The following is a 22,631-nucleotide window of genomic DNA, read 5'->3' as shown; positions in this document are numbered from 1 at the left end:
ATTCTCTACTTGCAAAGAGCTTATAACCTAAAAAGACAAAATAGAGGACGAAATTAAAAACTGAAGAGTGAGGTATATAACCCAATACTGCACAACATGTGTCAGTGCCTGAACTGGGAAAAGAACAGAAATGTACTCACTTAAAATGCAGTATCCAGTACCCTAGCTTGTGAAGCTTTTGTAAGATCTTCACAAAAGATACTTAATGAAGGGTTTAAAAAAGTCAGTTGTCTCAGTGACTGGCAAATCAAAGGAAGATCTATCTCCGCAGTCTCTGATCAGCAGACAGAGACACAGGTGTCTCTTCAAGACCTTTAGTTTGTGTACAGATTGTCATATTAATAAAATACTGGAAAACTACAATTGTAAACAGAGAAATCCATGAACTGTGGCAGTTTATGTATGCTTCCTTCCTTAACAATGTAAAATAACAGTTTTGGGTTGTCTTATAGTGGCTCGGTAGGATTTTGGACAATTCTTAATAGTTTTGGCCAGATGAGTACCTTGTAAACAGTGACTTCAAACACATTATATAATCAGAATACTCAACTGTAGTTTGTGAATTTGGTATCAGTTCTTTAACTTCAGCTCTGCAAATTTCATTTTTCTTTTTCCTCCTCTTTACTAGATTTTCAATTCTAAGCCATATGATGGAATTTGTGTTCTCTTGATCTACATCTCCTGCCATTCAAATCTCTATACATAAGAGAAAAATTTAAATCAACACTTGGCTTTTGGCATGTTAAAAAGAAAGGTGTCAGTCAAAGGAAGCTAACATATAAAATGAATCTAACAATGTTTAAAGATGCCAAAGGAGATTAAGAACTGATGGGAATCCCTTCTAAGTCCATTTTGCACCTGAAAATGCAGTGACCTTTTGATTCTCCTGAAATACTATAAGTGGATGCAAATTATTCATGTCTAAAATAGAAACGTGCACCCATATCTGAGATACTGCATCTAAGATATCCCAGAACTGCTTTATATTTTTGTTACAATTAAAAGAACACAAAGTATACGGATATTTAATTTTTTAGAGCTGATATAGGGTAAATGTTTCAAAATGACATGGCTTTAGTATATTCATTTCATTGTTACCACCAAAAAACATACATGAACTTTAAAAGCAGTTTCCTATTTCAAAATGTATTATATTAAAAAGATTGTATAAAATGTGTGTGCAACTTGTTTAATGAAACATTCGCACATGCTAACAGCGTCCAAAGCCGTATCTGCTTCTGACTATCTCCTTGAAATGGAGAGTTATGATTAGAGTCATTTTTAAAAAGTTACTATTTTTATAGATGGGCAAAATGTTAGTTTTGTTAACAGTACTATTTATCTGTGTTGGACATCTATTTATGGCATAACTGCATATATTTTCTGCCTGAAGCATTCATGTGCAAAAACTGTTGCTAGATTTTTGTTTTCTTTTTGAGATATGCACTCATTGCTTCATTTTTTTCCCTGAGATATGAAGAAATCACCCTAATAAAGTATTTTAGTTACATCTTAAATATATCTCATTTGCTCATAACTAGACAGCAATTGAATTGGTGCAAGTTCACTCATTAATGCAGAAACTAGTTTTGGAAGTTAACAGCAGGAATAGACAGCAAACACTTAAAATTCATTAAAGAAATTAAGACTGCACAGCTTACTTAATGGAATGTGATAGAAAATCCTGACACATTAAAATAATGCTCTTATATGCAGATCTCAATTGAACTTACCTATACCAACTGATTTCAGGTGGAGGTGATCCAATGGCTCTACAGAATAAAGTTATTGCCTCTCCTCGATCTGCAGTAGCATTAAAGGATTTCTGTAGCACAGTAATTGCTGGGGGAACTGAAAAATAAAACATTAGGTCCTGTTAATGGAAAAATAGAGATTTTATGTATTTCTGGGAGAATTTAAAGCATCCTTTTTAAAGAATCTTTTGCTAATTTTGGAATTTATAGTTACAGTTAGTGATCAACTTACTATATGAATCACTGTTATTTGTCTTCCTGTATTTTTCTTAGACAACATATGATGATATATTTTTAATGTTATCAAGACATTTGTAACACCTTTTGAATCAGAATAAATATAAATAAAGTCTTATTCTGCAGTTCTTTAAATTCTTCTGTCACAAAATTTAAGTGACCAAAGTCATATCTAGCATGTACAACAGAGTGGAGTTATGCGTTTAATTCAATTATCTTAAGTGGAAATGTATCCCAAGTCTTTTTTTCTATTCAATTACATAGCTGCCATTCAACTATGCACTGACATCAGTGTTTTTAAACCAGGTACAGAAGTATTACTAGCTTAAAATGGTGAAATGTGACGGAGTTCACTGGCTACAGTCTGATTTCTGAAATTACATTTCCAAAAATTCTAATTGTGCTCTGAGAACCACATATTTTGTCTATTTTTGATGGGATGAAGTTGTTAGTAAAATTGTTAACAGTCTGCAGATAACCCTTCCCCAACAGAAAAAAAAGCAACAGTATTTAAGACACAACAAATCACAAGATGATACTTAATATGTCTGTTCATTTGATAATTTTAAGACAGCTGTCCTGAATCTGTTTCTGTTAAGTGTCAAGCAAATATGCAAATAAAAACAATCTCAGCAGACTGTAAGGAAGAAGATATGTGGAGGAAAAAGAAGGAATGTCAGGGAAAGCGAGAAGCGGAAGAGAAGACTAGAGCTTCACAAAACTTAGCTCTGGACTAGCAAGAACAATGACTCAGAGTTATCCTTTTCAGGTTTAACTTACACTAGAGAAAAGAAGGATAAACAGGCAACCCCAATGAATTTGCTGTTGGCTTCCTGTTGCACTTCCAAACTTCTCTCACAAACTGGCAAGAATCAACTTCTGTTGTATTAAAGCAAATATTTTATCTTTAGTATTCCACCTCAGAAGCCTTTCCAGCTTCTGAACTTTAAATATATGAAATTATTAACAATAATGTACCAGAATTATCAATGACCACCGATTGTTGCTGTTTTGCTCTTAAAGAAAAATGTTATATACTTTTCACACTTTTCTGTGATGCGGTGAAAATGTTGTCTTTTTCACAGATCACTTCTTTCCTATCTGAATGGGACACTGCTCAGCATAGAAAACCTTCTTCTTGAGTTAGGGCAACTTTTCCATATTCCACGAAAAAAACTTTACTTACAAATCGTTTAATACATTTTTAGCCATTTCACAGTGCATTCTAATCTCTACACCTGAGAATACACTTAGTAACATCAGGTGATGAATCAAATCTTTGTCAGCAGTAGCAGGTTCTTCACTGACCCAAACTAAGAATGACAGGGCTATGACTAAGTTCAACATGTCACTTAGGCATCTTGCAAGAGCTATTAGGATGATGATCTTACATGAAATACTAATTTTCTTTTCAAAACTCAGATTTCATTTTTCTCATAATTATTTCTGGGAAGTCATCTGTTTATCTTTGGTTCTGGCCCTGTATGTACATAGGATGGAACTAAGGAATGAACCCAAAAGAGGAAAAGTGAAGTCTAGATATGATAAGCAGCCTAGATATAACTGGCAAGTCTCTTGCATTTCTAACTTCAAGCAAAAAGGTAAAATCCAGTCACATTTAATTCAAAGCAATTCCTTCTATTTATTTCAGTGAGATCAGGATGTCTACCCAATGTATGAAAATTCCCAGACATAAAAGGAAATTTAAAGAAACAAATCTAATAAACTCCATAAAAAATATTTCTTATTTTCAAGAGGACTTGGACTTCTTTGTCCTATTTTACATTAGAGTTTGTGAAAACTGCTGTTTAGACCTCACTGTACATCCTAGTAGAGAAGAAATGCCATAAAAAGTTCAATGTTGAATAGGAAAAGATAACCCGAACATGCATTTCAAAGAGAGAATCCAGTTTATCCAGTATTTCAATTTTTTACCCATTACAACTCCCCCCAGACTTTTATAAATTGGAAACTATGTTTTGTATATCAAACTTTCATCCAAGATTTTTGTTTAAGTATTTTCTGGTTAATAAATATTTTGTTCATATATCTTAAACACATTATACAAAAACGTAACCAATATAATGAACAGCCAGCTAAAACTATGGAGATTTTTAAATAATACGAATATATGTTTACTTATTGTAAGTTGCTTTCACACTTTTTTATAGCGTGGTGAAATGTTAAGTCTGTTTCACAGATCACTTCTTCCCTATCTGAAGTTGCATGGGCCACTGACCGGAATGGGAAATACTGTGTCCCCCGGAGCGATAAACCTCCAAATTTGTGGATCAATAATCTAGGCACACAGATTTTAACAGTTACTCTGCAAATTTACTCAGTTTTCTTTTTTTTCATAAATTAGAAGAGAGAGCATTTGTGTTGCATTTCCAGGCCTCACCATGAAATCTTAGTCTTTCAACACTAACGAGAACACTGAATATAGTTTCCCAAATTGTTTGTTCTACAGCTTTTATTTCTTAAAACTACATGCAAGTGACTTGAGTCATAAATGCTACTGTGATCAGCTAGTTTGGACACTGGTATAACAAAGAACATATTCTACTGTGGTCTGACAGAAATACTGTCCATTTTATCTTTTTTTTTTCTGTCATTTATGTCTCTCCCAGATGTGAATTAGCCAATATTATGACAAGTAGCATAGCATCCATATACAGATGATAGGAGTAAAGAAGGGAAGAGATGTTTTCAAGACACACATTACTGACTTCTATTTCCTTCTGCTCAAAATGAAATACATCTCTACAACATTGACTGTATGTGTAGGTATAAGAGCCCACTATTTACCTCTAAATTCTAGACTGTTTTTTTCTTTATATCTTGGTTTCAAAACAAGAAATTTCCATTCTTAATGTAAGAAAATTAAAAATTAATTCCATTTACTACTCCATCGAAAAAGATACTTTGGTTAGACTCATCTATTTTTGCTTGTAAGGAAGTCATTATTGCTAAGGTAAATATTAGTATTAAGTCCAGGTATCTGAGGCAAAAAGTACAGTTCATTTCCACTTAGTCTACATCACCTGCACATGTTGCTGCATCAAGTGTGAAAATTTCTGCTACTTACTTACGTGCCTAAATACGGATTCAGCCACCTAACCTCAGGCAAATAAGAATGAACTTCCGAAGTATGTTCCTAATGTCATTCTGAGAGTGACTTTAAACCATTTTATTCTGGCAGTTGCAAGGTACCAAAAAATAATCACAGAAGAACTATTGCAAAGTCCAAAGGGCTTCAGTATACAGTATAAAGTAGAGAATATTTTATAAAGGTATGCAAGCTTCCTGCTCAGTTCAGATGTACTCCAGAAAACTTACAGCCTAGCTAAATTAAAACTTCCATAAAACTTTAAAGCCCAACCCAATATAAAATTTTTCTAACCATAAATTACCATTTTGTGTTTAGTACTTCATTGCATCTAGATCTTGTTTCAAAACTACCTTACATTTGAGCAGTTTGCAGTACCTGCAAAGTAACTTCAGGTGTGCCTAAAACATACTAAGCCAACATATTCCGTGAGTCCACTAATAAAACTCCAAAAGATTACTTTTAGTCTCATCTGTCAGGCTACCAGATATTCTAAAATAAAGTATTTTTCTGCAGGAAAATCTCAATTACATAGTATTATGAATGTTTAGTACTATGCTATTATTAATTTTACATGTGAATCATTAATTTGCTGAGAAGAACCACTCTGGAGAGCAAACATCATTCAAGAGCTTAGATTAAGTTATCAAATAATTATTACCAAATAATTTTGGCCAAAACAAAAATACCCGAAGTTGTGGCCCCTTCATTCCTTTACTATTCCTTCATTCCTTTTTGCCTCTGGCACTAATCTAAAAAGAGCCAAAAGTCAAGAAAACGAAGGTCGACATCCACAATGATGACAATACTAGTTCCATTTTTAACTGGATAAATATCTCTCACCTCTTGTTCCTAAATATGAGAATCTTAGGTTTAATTTTCTCCTCTTTTTGAGAGGATTTGATTCCATATAATTTACTTCTGGGAGATCTGTCTTCATCAGCACGCTCTAAGTCTGGGGTGCTCTCAGCCTCTCACAATGTTTTTCCACTCTTATCTTTCCTTTTTTCAGTTGGATAGAGAGGTGGACAAATCCTAGTGAATAAAGCACTTATTTGGAAGAAAAGGTGGTCTTGGTTCAAACCTTTGCCCTGAATCAGAGGATTTTTGGGTCACCTACATCATAAAGAATACTTTACCTACTGGGCGATGGGAAAAAGGACAGCTAATACTTTCAGGGGTTTTGTTTGTTTGTTTGTTTGCTTGCTTTTTAATCTTCCTCACTAGTTCTGCAAAAGGGAATCTGGGATTTCACACACTTCTACCATAGCTTATATATTTGAGTGAAATATGAATAAACATTGGAACAAATCACATTTGCAGAAATCTAGCCATCTTGCTTTCACAATATCAACTCTTGTTATATAATAAAGAAGGCATTTGGAAAGGAACATACTTGTATACTCTTTGCTGAAGAGAAATATCGTATGTAGACAATCCAGCTACTCTCCAAATAAATCAGCAAAGCTACAACAGTGTCAGCCCCCACATTTCTCCTCAACTTGCCTCTTTTCCCACAATTAACTGAGAATTCAACTTACATAAGGAATTCTGTAAGCTAGGCTTTGCAGAAAAGGACCAAAGGCAAAGCATTTAAAATTCAGAACCTAAGAGGCATGTTGGAAATGGTTTCATTGAGACACTGACATTAAACAAAATGTGTAGATAAAAAAATGCCCTTTATGAACTGTGTCCTTTCTGGACAGTATATTAAGAGATATTTATTTTTCATTGGGTCAACCCTAACTTTAAGTGATAGGTTAAGCTAAATGCTCCATTTTGTCTCCATGCATTCACATTCCTCGTTAGAAGTTTCTAATAACTGATAGAATGTAAAATGGCACTTTTAAGGTAGCTTGTTATATAGTTTACTATTCATAAAACTAAAATGTTAAAAATTTATAAATAATACTGAAAGTCTTAATAAAATGTATCTGTGGCTTTTAGGATTGTTTTAAACATGGGAAATTAACAAAATAGGTGCCATACAGTGAAGCTGAATAAATACGAAAAATGAAGTGTTTTATAATAGCAAATGACAAGACACTGAAAAATACAGTGAACTAAATTACTGTACATTATAATCTGAAACTCAAGTCTTGCAGTGATTGTCAATGTACTGTGAATGATTAAAAAAACCTTTTATATATTTACATACACTGATTATGAAGCAATATGAGTTCTATTTACACAATATAACAGATTTTTAAAAATGTTAACTAATTACATTAATAAGATGAAACTAAAACAGACATGAAACTACAATCACCAGTTTAATCATAGGTTTTTTTTGAAGCTGATACATTTTAAAATTAAGTCTATGATAATCAAGTAAAGCAAGAAGTAATTTCAACAACTTTTACTCCTTACCATTCACAATAACAGTTATGTCCCGAAAGTCAATTTCTCCTCTGGCTTCCACTCTTCCTTCACATCTGTATACTCCTTCATCGCTTTTATTGATGTTAAGAATTTGGAGATTATTGTTTGCTAATACTGCAAATCGATCTAGAAAGGCAAGTAAAGGATTAAGCAGTATTAGTAAATCTAGACAACATTGGGAATGCTAATTTATATTAGCAACATTTATGCACTTTCTCTATACAACGAAAATGACCATTGACAAAAAAATTGGCTATTTAAAAGTAAAATGTAATCTGACAAATTTGTTTTTTCCACACCAAACTACATCATCCTTTCCTAATATTCAGTCAGGATTTTCCATTCATGATTTGCTACTTGCATTTAATGACTTGTCAAAGTAAGTGCAATTCATAAGTTATTACAAAATGGGTGGAATATTCATGAACACCTATATACAACAACAAAAGGATAACAGATATGGAAAAAGATAAATCAAGCAATTTAATAAAGTAAGAAAATGCTTCTTTGCTCTCTATCTTGATTAATCAACTGTTTTTGTGTCCATTTTATGGCACTACGCCTAATCGTTTCTCACCTTGCTTGCTCTCTTTCCCTCCTTCTGGTCCTTTGCTCACACACTACTGTTCTTGATTATATATCTCACTATTGTCCAACATTTCATAGATATTTGTATAAAGACATCGGTCCAACAAACCACTTCACCTTCTGCATAAAGTCCAGCATAACCTTAAATCCAATAGATTTTTTCAGTAGCTCAAGTGCATTGCAGAAATAGATTCTGAACAAGGGTGTAAATCTTTTGCTGGATATGCAGCAGCACATTCATAATCTGCAAGAGTAACCTAAATCTGAATTTAATTTTTCTCTCCTGTCTGAACTAGTCAATATTAAAGCACTCTTTGAGAAGCATTATTTCCTGCAAGTCACTGTATGTGGTTCTTGGAGCACCTGTGTACTAGCTACTCAGCTCTTGTTCTATTTAAACCAGTCTCATGCTTTCAGTATTGGATAATGATGTGATATACTAGCTTTCAGTTTTAACTAGCAACCCAGTGCCATTTTTTACTATGTTTTCCTTTCCTTTTCACTCTGCTGCAACTATGAAACAGACTAGATTTCCCCCACTGATACTCCAAAACAGTGATAAAAAACACTTGGTAGAAAAGCTTTTATGTAATTACACAGCTAAAAGTCTATTTATGGAACATATGCACATAGATATCTACAAGTAAAGTAGCTTCTTATGCCTCGTGAGTTCTGTTTCATAGTCAAAATTCTACTGGAAAATGAAGTGGGAAAATATAATTATGCTTCACCTGATTTTGGTTTACAGGACATCAATGGCCTCAACACATTTACACTGATTATGTCCAGTTTATTAAAGTCATGCTTGAAGATTAATGCCATTTCACACACTACCACATACAAATTATATTATCTTTTTCTTTCCTGTCCTTACACAATTCTCAGACAACTGTGCTTGAAGATGTTTTCACTTTGATGAACTTTTTATCTGTTAAAATAAATTCTTAATGTGTGAGGTGAAGGAGAGAATAATTGGATCACCTTTAGTCTTTAAAATGTGGAAAACAGGAAGGGTATTTGAAGGTTCTTTTAATAACAGGAAAGAAAAGCAAAAAGCTCTATTGGTGTTAGCTGGATATCTTTTCAACTTTCACCAAAGAATAACCTTTTATCAGGGACTTTTTTACTCTATACGGTGAGGAAATGCACACAGTAGGAGATATTCTTATGAGTAAACCAGGTATAACATAAGAACAACATTGGGTTTTTTTTCCACTTTGAATACTGTTTATCATACATACAAAAATATTAATACAGGTGGCATTATAAGAAAACAAAAAAAATGGAATGTGAAATGAATATGTGACTTTCTTGAGAAATCATTGCTCTCCATTTTTTATCCTTTGGAAAGCTTGTGAAGGAATAGTTCACATCCCTGTAAAAAGGCGACTAAATGCACAATGATATTATTGTTAGCAGGAAGCAATCATGAGTAGACAGGCTGGGTCAATAGACTCACTCAAACCTCAGCAGGCAGAGGTTAGATCTTGATGGACTCACGTGCACTATGGAATGCTCGGAAGGTTCAGAGCAGCAGAGCAAACGAGGACTCACCGACAGAGACCATGCACACAAAGTTCCCTGTCCCATGGATATCATCATAAAAACTGTGTGCTGTACTAAAGGGATTATAGCTGATAGATGTGTACACTGACTGGGCACTACAGTCTTCCAGTTCATCACTCGTTTTTCTGGACTCAAGCCACTCAACTTCAAATGCCCAGTTTAGAAGAAGAGTCACCCCATCCTCCTTTTCAGTCAATTCATATGTTAGGCAGTATGAACAGCAAGACAGATTGGCTATGTCTTTCTTTATAGTGAGAGCCTGAAGGGTTGTCTGCTGATAGCTGGAATGAACCTGGGCTTATGGTTCTTAAGCTTTATTGTATTCTAGCCTATATACCAGGCAATGAATCACAACGTCTAACAAAAAAGTTAGGCACCGTTGTTCATTCTAAGACTCTGACAATAAACTTAACTCAAGACCTCTTGAAGCAAAAAACAAAACTCCTGGCGAAAGTTGAAGTCCAAGGCTCCTATTAACTGTCCCTCAAACAGCCAAACTAGTCACTCTCCACAGGAAAGACTGCTTCTCAGCACAATTATTTCTTCTTCTAGACCAAACATAAAAGCTGCATGCAGCCATGTTAAATGGAGGGACATTTTCCATACAACAGATAACTCTCAGCTCTGCCTATCAGTTTTACACAAGCACATTTAATAGGTCTCTTACACTGCCTCTCTGCAGACCACTGCAGCACTTTTTCCATTATTGTAGTTAGAACTGTGCAAACTATTGACTTGAAGCAGCAGCCTTCAATCACCAAATCTCAAAATTTCTTTTCTTTTCTCAGAGAGTACACTGTATTCAAGAAATAGCAGAACTGGATTGCCAGAGCCTAACCAATATGAACTAGACAGTCAGCCTGGTTCATCTGAAATCTGTTTCATGTAGTCTGCCAGCAAGGAGAGACTGCAATTTTTTTGAGCACACTGCTCATAAAATGAGATCATCATCATCTCACTTGAAGTGTCAGGAAGAACTCAAAATGGCATAGAAAACAGGCATTTACCTTTTATAATTCTATCAGTTACTGGGAACTGCACATATGTAATATTTTGGCTTCCAAAATAACATCTGTATTCTTGAAAAGATTTTCTGCTTGACAGTACAGGGGTATAGTCCTACAGTCCTACTATCTAGGGTGAAAAATATCTAATAGAATCATACAATTGAGTATACAAAACACTAAAATACCTTAAATCATAGAGAAAACATGAAGGATGCACCAATCCTCAATATTTTCTATCCAGTCAGATAAAATATACAATTTTCTACATACATCATACTTAAATATCACACCTATACTTTGTTCATAGAAAACTATGTTTTTAATTATCTGATAGTGGAATTCTGACATCCCTTTGTGATTTGAACTCTGTCAGAATAAACACCTGGCTATATACACAGACAGCAAGTAATTTATATGTACATTTAGACAGATTAGCACCTAGGATATTTATATTAACAGTGGCAGCCGGTTCTTCTAAGGTTAATTCTAACCAGGCCTATAAATTAATATGCATGTCTGTACATAAAATTTTTGTACTTGCTTTATGTATTGTAGAACGAGTAGTATTTAAAATCCCTTGAAGCATTAGCATTGTACAAAAATTGAGCAAGTCACTTACAATTCCAGATAAGATCTGGGCAATAAAAACAATCCCATTCACTTTTATAGCTAGTACAATGTCCCTGACTCCCACACAATGGAATTATGAGTCATGACAATTCAGTTCTTGAAAAGAACAACAGAGAAATCCTTAGAACATTCCCATAAAATTTTCTTTATATTTTGCATTATCATACATTAGCCAATCTATAACACTTTAATCAATTTAAGATCAGAAAGACACTTCTGTAGGTCATTTTTCTCCTAGGCTTTTTTCCTTTTCTTTTACCAAAGGATGATGGACAACCATTCCCACAGTCACATTTTCATTTGCAGCACATAAAAGATCTTAGGATGGTCTAGCAACGGTGTAGATAAGGTATTAGGTACATACTATATTAGATTTACTATATTAGGTGTTAGGTACATACTAAATTAGATATTACTATATATCTTAGATAGGTATTAGGTATCTCAGAATAGTGAGGTGCTATTTTCAGTTAGCTATATGCCTCCTACACAGGACAAATCTTTAAATTCTCACTTCAGATTTTGTGAACTGGCCTTCTGGGAGAAGTCATTCTTCTGTTCAAATGGAACACAGAAATACAGATACTAGTAACTGTCAAGGATTTGCAAAATTCAGAAAAAATGGTAAAAAATGTAAGAGAAAAGCCATGAAACTAGAACACTGATATTTTCATATCTTCCTATGATGCAAGTACTAAAATGTTTAAAATAGAAGCTGCTTTCTAATGCACAAAAATAAACTGTGCAATATGTGTTAAGTTTTGGATATGAAATTATCAATATTTTAGGCTACTATGAACTAAAAACAATGATAATAATCACTTCTTTCTTTAATAGGCATCATTTAGTCACATGACAAAAAAAATTGATGTTATTTAATTTTAAATTATGTGAATAGGATAAAGGTACTGATCCTTCATTGGAGATTTTGAACCTGGAAATGTAGTATGAAATTTAGTCTTTTTATATCACAAGGCATGAAAAAAAATTCTTAACCTTAAGACTTCATATATACTCTTCTTCCACTTTCATGATAAAACCATGTAGATATTGCCAACATTCCTGAAATTCACGCTGTCCTATTTTTACAGCAGTTAAAATCTCACTTCCTCCCAAGTACTGGCTGACTACTGTCTATTCCGTTATAGACCGGAACATAAAAGAAAGTATTCTGCTGTTTAAATTAAAATCAGTTTCTATTATTCTACTTTTTCACGGTGTAAATATTATGGAGGAAAACAGTTAAAAAAAGATTTATGCATTGAATTTAAAACCTCAGATTTTTCAAAATGTGTGATTTTGAAAAGAGTATACATTGTTTTATTTCTTTTGCTGAGATGGATTGGCATACTGCAAACATACTGCAGCACAATGTATGTACAATAATAAAAACTTTTAAGAAATACATACTGTAATACATAAGTACATATTAAGAAATACCTTTGTGGGAGTTTGACTTTTGAAATTTGTCAGCTGCGTTCTTGAAATATACTTTTTGCTAAATTGCCAAATCTTGCTTTTTTTTCCAGAGTTCTGATTTTTCAAAAGCTTGTAAGTCTCACCTACATTCATGTTTAATTATATATAAGAAAAATTCAACCATTTTTTCTAAGGGTAAAAAGTTGTCTCTCTCTCCTTAGTCTCTGTACCTAGATGACAGAAGGGATAGGACATATTAAATATGGAAGAATTTTGATCAAAAATTTCTTTCATATTGAAGATGAGTATAAGACCGATGTCTTTTCATAAGAGACCAAATTTAACTTAATTTTGGATGCCACAGTGGGTGACTCATATTTTAGGTATATGACATTCATTTTTAGTTTGAAATAAAAACAGTATTTAACTTCTAAAGGCCAAGAATTTTAAGTACATACACTGCAACCTTGAGTTTAAGTACATACAGAGATAAAGATTGATAAGAACGTGGATAAGCTGGTTCATCAGCATGTCAGTTCCATTTTCAAAAAATGTACGTAGTCTTGTTTTCCACAAAAGCAAAGAAGACATTACAGTGAGAGCAATGAAAAATGGTCATAGCTTTTGATGTGGTAAATCACAAAACCCTATATGCCTAATTACAGAATTCTACACAGACTGATGAATTTGCATGTAGGGGAAGATGAGATTCATCTTCAGTTAACTTTAGTAGTCTGGCTGTTAGGGAATCTAGCCTGAAGTAATTATCTATATCCCCAGTCACTTGCAACTCAGAAGAGTTTATACTCATACAAGTAAAGGCTCACAATAGAAAAAAAGCCTATCCACCCAAAAATCTCAGCACTATTGTGCACGTATACCAAAGCCCATGTTTGCTCAGAACATCTGATGCTGTAAAGAAGTGTCATAGCTTTATGTGTAAAATGAAGTTCATCTATGAATGTTTAAGAAATATCTTTGATTCCTACATACATCGTAGCCTTGTAAGAGCTCCTTTGAAGTAGCTCCAACCAAACTTCTGGACATTCGGACCTTCATGTTACATCTCAACAAAATTCCCAATCAGAGAGAAAAAAAAGATATATGAAGGAAACCAGTGCATATGGATTTTATATACACCACAGCACCTGGTTAAATTTTACTTAAACTGATAGGCTAATCAAAACCCTAACAAAGTGAAACGTTAAATTTTTAAGATTTGGAGTTGTTGTTGCTTGTGCTGGACTAGATCAGGTAAAGTCTAAACCAAATTAGAGGTGTAAACTTCACAATGTTAACAATTTTTTTGGTCCCACTATGAAACTCTTCTGATATTTTTCATTCCACGAAAAATAAGTTTTCTAACAGCAATTCAAGCATATCAAACAGCAAAACATAAATACACAAAATAAAAATGCAACAAACCCGTGGAAATCAATTTAATTATTTTCTCTTCTGTAACCCTGGAAAACTAAGTGGGAATCAATTCACTTAACAAAAGATATATCAGCCAAGAAGCTGTCTTTTAACGGTGCCATTAAAGTACGTTGGCTGGAGATGGGAGAAATAAAAGACATTGAATAACTCCTGCAGATAGATCTTGAAATGGAGGAAGGAACAGCATCTTTTGTAATTGTATATTCAAAACCGTTCCAAATTAGTAGGATGAAATGGAGTGAATTCATATTAAGGTGAACCATGATATTATTTATGCTCCAAGTTTCATAAACAAATATTTAACAAACAAACTGCAACGCTTATTTAAAATTACTCCTCTTTCCTAATACAAAAACAAACAAAACATTTCTTCAGAAAATATAATAAATTATCACAGTAAAACAAATCTTTTTTTCACATAGCTACCTAAATACAAACAGTAATTTCTCAAGATACATTTCACAGTAAAAATTCTTCAGCTTTTAGTTATTTCATTATTCTTTCAATTAACATAATTTCACTTAATCTGATTTCACAATTTCTTATTTTTCCTGTTCATAACTTTAGCAATAGATAAAGCTATTGGTATAGACAATCTTAGTAACTGGAAAACACTCAGTAATTTTTGCATCAAGCTCATAACTCTCATTTGGAACTTGGAAAGATACTCACCTTTGATGTACACCTCCAAGTGATGTTTAAACCAATATAAATATAGATATAGCTATAATTAAAGGTTACTTTCAGGAATCCCTTGTTTACACTATACTATTTACACTATAATGTGATTAGTCTTCTTTTACAATAATATTTTAATATTAATTAGAATGTATAACTTAAAGAGTTACCAAAATACTAACTGTCAGCAATAGTTGTGACTTCCTCATTCCGATACAACCAGCTGACAATGGGAGCAGGTGAACTAGTAACACGGCAAACAACCTCTGCATCTTCTCCCTGCCTGAACTCTTGTGGAGATGTTATGTCTCGGAAAGTGAGCTTTTCTGAAAAGGAAAAAAACAAAGTATACTAAATCACTTCCAGTTTACTTAGCACTGAAATTATATACAGATGACAGAGATGACTATTACGCCTTCTCCTTGAGCATAATATAGAATTACTTCCATAGTATATTTTTTCCCAGATTAGACTTAGAAGCCCATGGGAAATGGTATGGAAAAACTTGTTATTTTTAAGTGATAAGGATTTGAAGCTTTTTTGAGGAAATATTAAGGTTTTTTTAGGCCTGACTAGGCTTCTTAATATTCCAACCCCAAATATTCATACTTTATCATAAAATTTTATTAATAGGTTGCATAAGTTCAGTATTATGAGAATTAAGTATAAGAACTCTATGATGGTATTAATCCATGATCTTACACAAGATCTAATGCAGAAATCAACTGCCTTCGAAAACACCCTGGAAGAATTTCTTGAATACAGAAGGGAAACTGTCTTATCTTCTCTAGGATGAAAGATTGCCAATTCCATTTCAGAGAATGGTTTGGAGAACAGAAGATGCATCTCCATCTTGTATTTTTCTCTTCATGTCCCTTTTGTATTGACAAGAGTGCAGGAGCAAACAATCTACAAGATTCCCACAAGACAGGGAGCACACTTTTATTATATACACCTCTCGTATACTTGTATAAACGCTTGAAATATTTGACCCTACTTAAGCCAACAGAAAAACTCTCGTTGACACCAGTGAGCCTGGTGTCAGTTACCAGACGCTAGAAGAACAGTATATCCTGTTTTTTCCTTGCAATATATCACAAATACTGACTTTTATATTCAACTTTTATATGTCAGTTCCCATAAACCTTCACATTTCTTGTGTAAGTCTTTGGGTTTGCTCATCCTCAGAATTATTAAAATTACCACAAGCGAACAACCTCAAAAGATTTCAACCTTGCTCAGCAGTCTACTAATGGAGTGACTGGCAGCTTTAAGCATACAAATGACTTCCACAAAACTTGAAATCCTTTGAACTGTCAGCTTTCAAGCCATCATGTAATTGCTTGTAACTACTATCATCATTCTAATGGTTGTTTTATCAATTGCATTTATTTTTAAATTGTATGCCTTTTGTTATCTGTGTTATCTGTACCTTTCAGAAGCTGTACTTCATAATTTCACTGTGTATTTATTGTCTCATTGCAATTCCATAATGCCCAGTCCAACCAATTTTCTTATGAATATTAAAGGACTATTCTCCAATGAAACTAGAGAAGAACTCAGCTTAAGGGTGGCTGGCATACATCCCATCCTTTCACCCACAAAGATCTGCCTTATAGCTTTGCAGCATATGGCATTTAGCATATTGCTTTTAGGTATTTTTGACTGATCTAAAGAATATAGTATACTGTACACTTATTTAACTAAATTGAAAAAAAACCCTCTTATAGAATCCCTCACCATAATACAGAGTATTTACATTTCAAATATACTCTTCAATCAGCTGTTTGCAATTGAAATGCATTTTGGTTGCTTATCATATTAGGCTTCAATGCTTTACTGCAAAAATCCATTATAAGGCCAAGAGTAGGAGAAGATTGGCATAAAAAAACTAACTCAGTCTAAAATTCACTTTTTTAATGACATGCATTGCACTTCTTGCACTTCATTTAGTTATACACATTTATAATTAGTTCAATATGCATTTGTAATAAGAATTAGGTTGATGTAATTCTTTACTTGTATGTCCTCTTCTCCATGAGTGATATACAGTGCATTGTTATAACACTGCATTTTGAAATGCAAAGCAAAAGTGATATACAATATTACAAAGTGGCTATTCATTTTACTGGAGTCTTCTTCATAATATATGTGAACTAAACTGCAGGAGATGTAAATATTTGGAAGATAAGGTCTCTTGCAGAGACTTGCAAGATATTGTGATACGCTTTACTTCGCCAGCAGCAGTGGCTTTCAGAACATACTCTTTCTTTTGTTAGTTGATAATATTTTACTTACGATAAATTTCCAAAACAACAGTAGCTTCCTGAGTTTGTCCTTTAGCATCTGTGACTTGACACCGGTATATGCCAGCATCTTCTATATCCGCATTGTAAATGGTTAGACGTGATCGAATGCCTTCTTTTTGAACAACCACTCTTTGACTAGAAACAATCTTCTCTCCCTGTGGATTGTACCAATCTATGTTGTCAGGTTCACCAATGGCTACAAAAAAAAAAAAAAAAGGTAGGTCAACATTAAAATTAAAGTTCAAGTAGACATTATGCAATATTCAGATAAGGGCTTTGTAATCCTTTTCCTCCCTATCCCTTCCTCGTCCCAACCTCCTCTTCCCTCCCCTGCAGCATAGCCTTGGCTCTGAAAGAATTGCTAAGTTGCAAGAAAGAGTTGCGTGAAAGTCTGTAGAAAGATGAGAAAACTGAAGGCAGATGTATGATTGTTGAGACAGGGTAATTAGTAGCTCGAGGATTCAAGAGGAAAAACACCAACATGGGAAAGTATAAAATCTTAAAGGAAAGAAACAGGCTAGTCAGCAGTCAATGGACCATCAGGTCAATCTATCAGTCAGTTGGACTGTCAGTGTAGTCAGGCCAGGTGTTGGTGCTGAGGGAAGACGGCAACTCAGCAACATCAAGGATCCATTCCGGGAAGCTGCAAAAGCGAACCCTTCTCCTGACTGATACCTGCCTGGCCAGCACAGACTCCTTGAGTCCTAGGGTGGAGGGATACTAACACTTGGCCTAGTAGCCTATTAAATCCTAGCCATTGCTTGTGTGTGTTAGGCAATAACTTCACATTTTTAAGTTGTGTTTATCCTGTAAAGTCCTTGCACTTGGCTAGCAGTACGTGAACACGGTGACCATGGAGTAGCAGTGGCAGTTTTGTCCTTCCTTTTTTTTTGTTTGTGGTTTATTTCTCTTTTTCTATTTTACTGTCTTTACAGCAGTAATGTAAGTAATATCAGCAGCCACAAAATTCAATATTAGGTATGTTCCTATTCCTCACAATTCATTGTCATTTCACTTTCTGCCACAGTTTTCTTCCTTTGTCACTCTTACTTGGCAGAATGCACTGATTAAAATATTTCACTTCAAAAAATAAAGATAAGGAAAGATAAATAGCTTTTTGCTTAACATTTGAAGGAACTGCTCTTTTTTAAACCTGCCCTATTAATATTCCTTCCACAGATTTAAGAATCTGTTCAAGTAATCTGTGTTGTAGTTTAAATAAATGAATTTTTAAGATAAATGTCTCAGCAATTATTTTAAGAATAATTATGTTAAACTACTTTAAAAATATTTCTGCACAGTGTCATACACAATTATTCAACATCCGATTACATATATACATTATAATGCCAGAGTTTAGACAAGTAACAATATTTTAACTAAGCAAGCATGTCAAATTACCTACAGTGACATAGATAAATTTCAAACTGAGTGATTCCATTTGTTTGGAATCTGAAATCAACAGTTTCTAGACTTGAAACATATCAGGCCAGTGAAGATCTACTATGTATTACAATTATTGGAAGTCAATATGAATACACAAAACATGCCATTTTAGGGTACTGTTCTAAACCAATTGATTCATTTTCAAATTATGAAAAAGGTTGTAACCTAACACCTCCCCCCACAGCTGCAAATAAAATGAATACATACCTGTGCATGTGAAGAATTTGGATTCACCCACACTGAGCTCAACTTTGCTAAGTGAAATTGTAACTTGAAGTAGAGCTGAAAAATATCAAGTACATTATGAATACATTTTTGGCATTTATCAGCTAAAAATTTTGTATTTTCAAATTTTCTATTTTCTCATTCCATAACACATGCACTTTATGAAATATATGACAAATCCAAGAAGCCACGCAGTGGAACAGGTAGCCCAGAGTCATTGTGCAGGCTCCATTCTTGGAGGTTTCAAGAGTCGATTGGCTAACATCCTGAACAATCTCATCTGTCCCTATAGATGAACCTGCTTTGAGCAGGAGGTCGGACGAGAGACTCCTTCCATTCCTTGCTACCGGAATTATCTTATGGTCCTATGACCCTATGAATAACCTTCCAATACAGCCTGTATTGGTGAAGGGCTTATTTATGCAAAACAACTATGCATTCTTACATTCGCAGTCACGGCACTGTCATTATTGTAAGCAGCTGTAGCTCTTTAACATCTATTGTCTCACAAAACTAGACAAAAAATGTTCATGCACCAAAGTCAAGGACAAAAGCAGGCCTCTTAATTTCAAGCTCTAATCAAGACAAAAAAAAGGTAAATAGATAGAAAAGGACTCAATTTTTAGGGAAGAAAACTTACTGTCTAAATTTTAATTCAGTACTATACATGGGAGACAACTGAGATGTATCTGAGGTTAAAATTTTTTTCTTTCAAGATTTTTAGGTTTTGAGTCTTGAAATACATAATCATAGTCTATTCTGCATATGTGTAAATACTTCACTTCTCAGAAAACTACAACATTAACCACAGTGAATGTTAATAAGTACAGAGAAGACTGAATGCCCCAAGCTCACTACTATTTTATATAATTGCTATGAAAGTCCAGAAGAACAAACTTTTCTGGAGACAGGCAGTATTACCACCCAACCTAACTTTTCAGTATGACAAGTTCTCATTTTTCCCCATGAGTATGTTAGAACTTAAAAGCCTAGTAGAAAACCAATTGCTCTGTTGAGAGCAGAAACTAAAGAAAAGATGAACAGAAAAAAATGATGTGTAAATAGTATGCTATACATAATAATAGGGCAATTATTATAATTAAGAGAAAATTATCACAAAATGCATTTGCTAGTAACTGACGTATTTCACATTATCAGTCTGGATAAGCAAGAATTGGACCAGGTTTGAACTTTCTGTTCAATATCCATATCAAACACACACACAGAAAAAAAAAGGAAGAAATAAAAGAAAAGACAAAGAAAAGGCAAAGATGACTTCAGTATCAGTCTACCAAACTAAATTTAACAGAATGACTTATTTTCCAGAAAAGTCAAAACTCTGTGTGGTACACATTGTTTTATCTGAGAGGTCCTAAATCGCGGATACTGCTCCTGAGGAGATGATCTCAACAGAACTTTCTTCTTTTTTTTCCTCCCTCTCCCCCCCCAGAAAAAGAAAACAGCTAAAAAAAACTACAACACAACCAACCACATCCTATTTTGGGCAAAAGTAAGCACTCATATATACTCCGTTTAATTACATCAAAAGTTGTCCATCCATAAAGGCAGCCAGGAAGAGGGGCATGACTGCCTAGAGTCAGGAATAAACTAAAGTAGACTGTAAAAATGTCAGATCTAGCACCAGAGCAGGTACTAGAACAATTCTCATTGCAAAAGCAAGGAAAACAGTGAAGGCTCGTTTAGCACACTGACACAGCACTGACTGCTGAGAACATAACACAAGAAACTAATGTCTTATTTTCTCATTCACATCCATGGGCCCTTATATCCATGGGACCAGAAGCAAAGCACAAGCATAAATACAGGAAAAGGATATGAGTTTTTGTTATAATAAGCACCAGTGAGTGCTAAATCATTCCGGAGGCTACTCAAAGCTTTACAAGCTTTATTAACCTGTAATTTCAAATAATCACATCAGTAACGGTAAGCTTCGCTTTAACCTTAAGACATATAACAAGTTGGAAACTAAGGTACTAATAATTTCAGAGGTTGTAGAATTTCAAGAGATTAGAGCCTGGACATGTATTTTAAATCACAAACTCAATTTTAGGTCCCATACCATCACTCATCTGCTACTATGTTCTTCAGGCCTTGTAGAGTTGCTTCAGGAACAAATATGTTAGCCTATCACCAGTATTGCCTCAAGGACAATTACATTGCTCAGTTTCAACAACTTTAATAACTGATGCTGAATTACATAAATGCAATATATTAAGTAATAAATGTCAAGTAGAACGTAGGAAACTCTGTGTGACGAGAAGTGAAATACAAAATTACAGAATATTTTTCCTTAAACAATGAAATATATTTTTGAGACTACAATACAGCTTTGGCAAAATGCTGATCTCCATTTAAAATTCTTAGCATAAGTCCAATTATTAACACTATGGAGACGTGCTAGACTCATCTCTGAAAACAAAATTAAATCATATTTTCCACATATGGTACTTTAAAATTTACAAAATAGAAAAATATATGGCCATCTGCCCAATATTTCCTGCCTCGTCACCATTGCTTTTTACTGGCATTACTTCATGTAAATAGAAAAATATTCCTTTATGTAAATTAGAATGAAAAACATTGCCCAAGTGATCAGTCTAACAATCTCTGCTAGATACTGTGCTAGGTAGTCAGGGAAATAGTCCATTACTAGGCTACGAGAAGGCTCACTCATCACTTACCCGGAGTACAATGTGTAATTAAAAGTAAAATACTCTAAAAAGACAGCACATCCAGGCTGTTTTACACTACTTCCAAATTTATTTCAAGAAGAACCACCTAGATGGGTATGGGAAGCTGTGATGAAGATAGTGTACAATGTATATGCAATCTGAGTTACTGCGGTACACTAAGATCTAATAAATTAAATTATGGGCGTAGTTTGTATCAGACTGGTTTGAAAGTCTCTGAATACTTATGAATAACTTGAATGTTTATTTTGTCAGGCTAGTGAAGCTGTTCCAAAAATTCAAGTCAGCAGAGGCTATTTATAACCATGTTAAAACAATAGCCAGACACAAGCAGTAGCTTCTTGCTGCATTTGACAAAATATTGCCTCTTCCTGTGTTTCCAGGGATGTTACAGAACTAGCAAAAAATATTTGCACTCCACTACTATAAGATCACTTCGGGTAGAACACTGTGGACCATAATGCTATTGTAGCATCAGCTCCTCTGGGAAAAAGTGAAGTCAGTCAGGGTTTCACTCAATCTTCGCTATATGTGCAATGTGATAGCAAAATAAAGTGCCATTAGCACTAGGTGGTTGTGGAGAACAGACAAGGCACTGTTTACTCCAAAGGCCTGCTGAAGAGGGGAAGGTATCACTGTTCACAGATGGGGAGTGGGACCGGGCCTAGGCCGGGTAGTCTCTCCCTGCCCGTGGACACACGCCCCAGCTTGTGCAGGATATGATAACAATGCCTTTGTCACCACCTCCGCTATTATCTGCTACCAACCACTTGCGGCCTAAACTAATGTCAAGAGCCTGACCCACACCAAAGCTGCCTCATAAATCAAGTGAAAAGGGGAATTAATATCTACAACTACATGCTGATCAGGCATGAGAACCCATGATGGGGGGCCTCCACTATTTAGTTCTCTAAATCTGAAAGGTGGAAACCTTTGTCACAAGTTTTCATTAATTTCTTTTCCCTTCCCGTTTGAAAACCCAGTCAGCGGGTTGAGCCCAGAGGAGTGTGTCAGAGTGACATAGGTTCTGGCTACTGATAAGGATGCCAAGAAACCTAATCACAATAGACATGCGCCTTAGAAGCATATAAAATGTGATAATAACAACAGCTCTTTGGAGCTCCCTCTCAGCT

At 34.4% G+C, this 22,631-nt stretch overlaps 1 protein-coding gene across 2 annotated transcripts in view; it reads right to left on the bottom strand.

Annotated features, from left to right (window-relative positions):
• The window catches only part of NCAM2 (neural cell adhesion molecule 2), a 321,358-nt gene that overhangs the window by 138,432 nt on the left and 160,295 nt on the right, over positions 1-22,631 (bottom strand). For both annotated transcript variants that reach the window (XM_026108971.2, XM_026108972.2), the window contains exons 2-6: positions 18,770-18,844; positions 17,106-17,312; positions 14,990-15,133; positions 7,471-7,608; positions 1,734-1,851 (exon numbers count right to left, since the gene is read on the bottom strand). In XM_026108971.2, coding sequence (XP_025964756.1) covers positions 1,734-1,851; positions 7,471-7,608; positions 14,990-15,133; positions 17,106-17,312; positions 18,770-18,844 — 682 coding nt within the window. The remainder of the gene's footprint in view (positions 1-1,733; positions 1,852-7,470; positions 7,609-14,989; positions 15,134-17,105; positions 17,313-18,769; positions 18,845-22,631) is intronic.

Source organism: Dromaius novaehollandiae, chromosome 1 (assembly GCF_036370855.1).
Source record: "Dromaius novaehollandiae isolate bDroNov1 chromosome 1, bDroNov1.hap1, whole genome shotgun sequence".
NCBI lineage: Eukaryota > Metazoa > Chordata > Aves > Casuariiformes > Dromaiidae > Dromaius > Dromaius novaehollandiae.
Note: the sequence above shows the minus strand (reverse complement) of the source record. Positions and strands in the feature narration are given on the sequence as shown.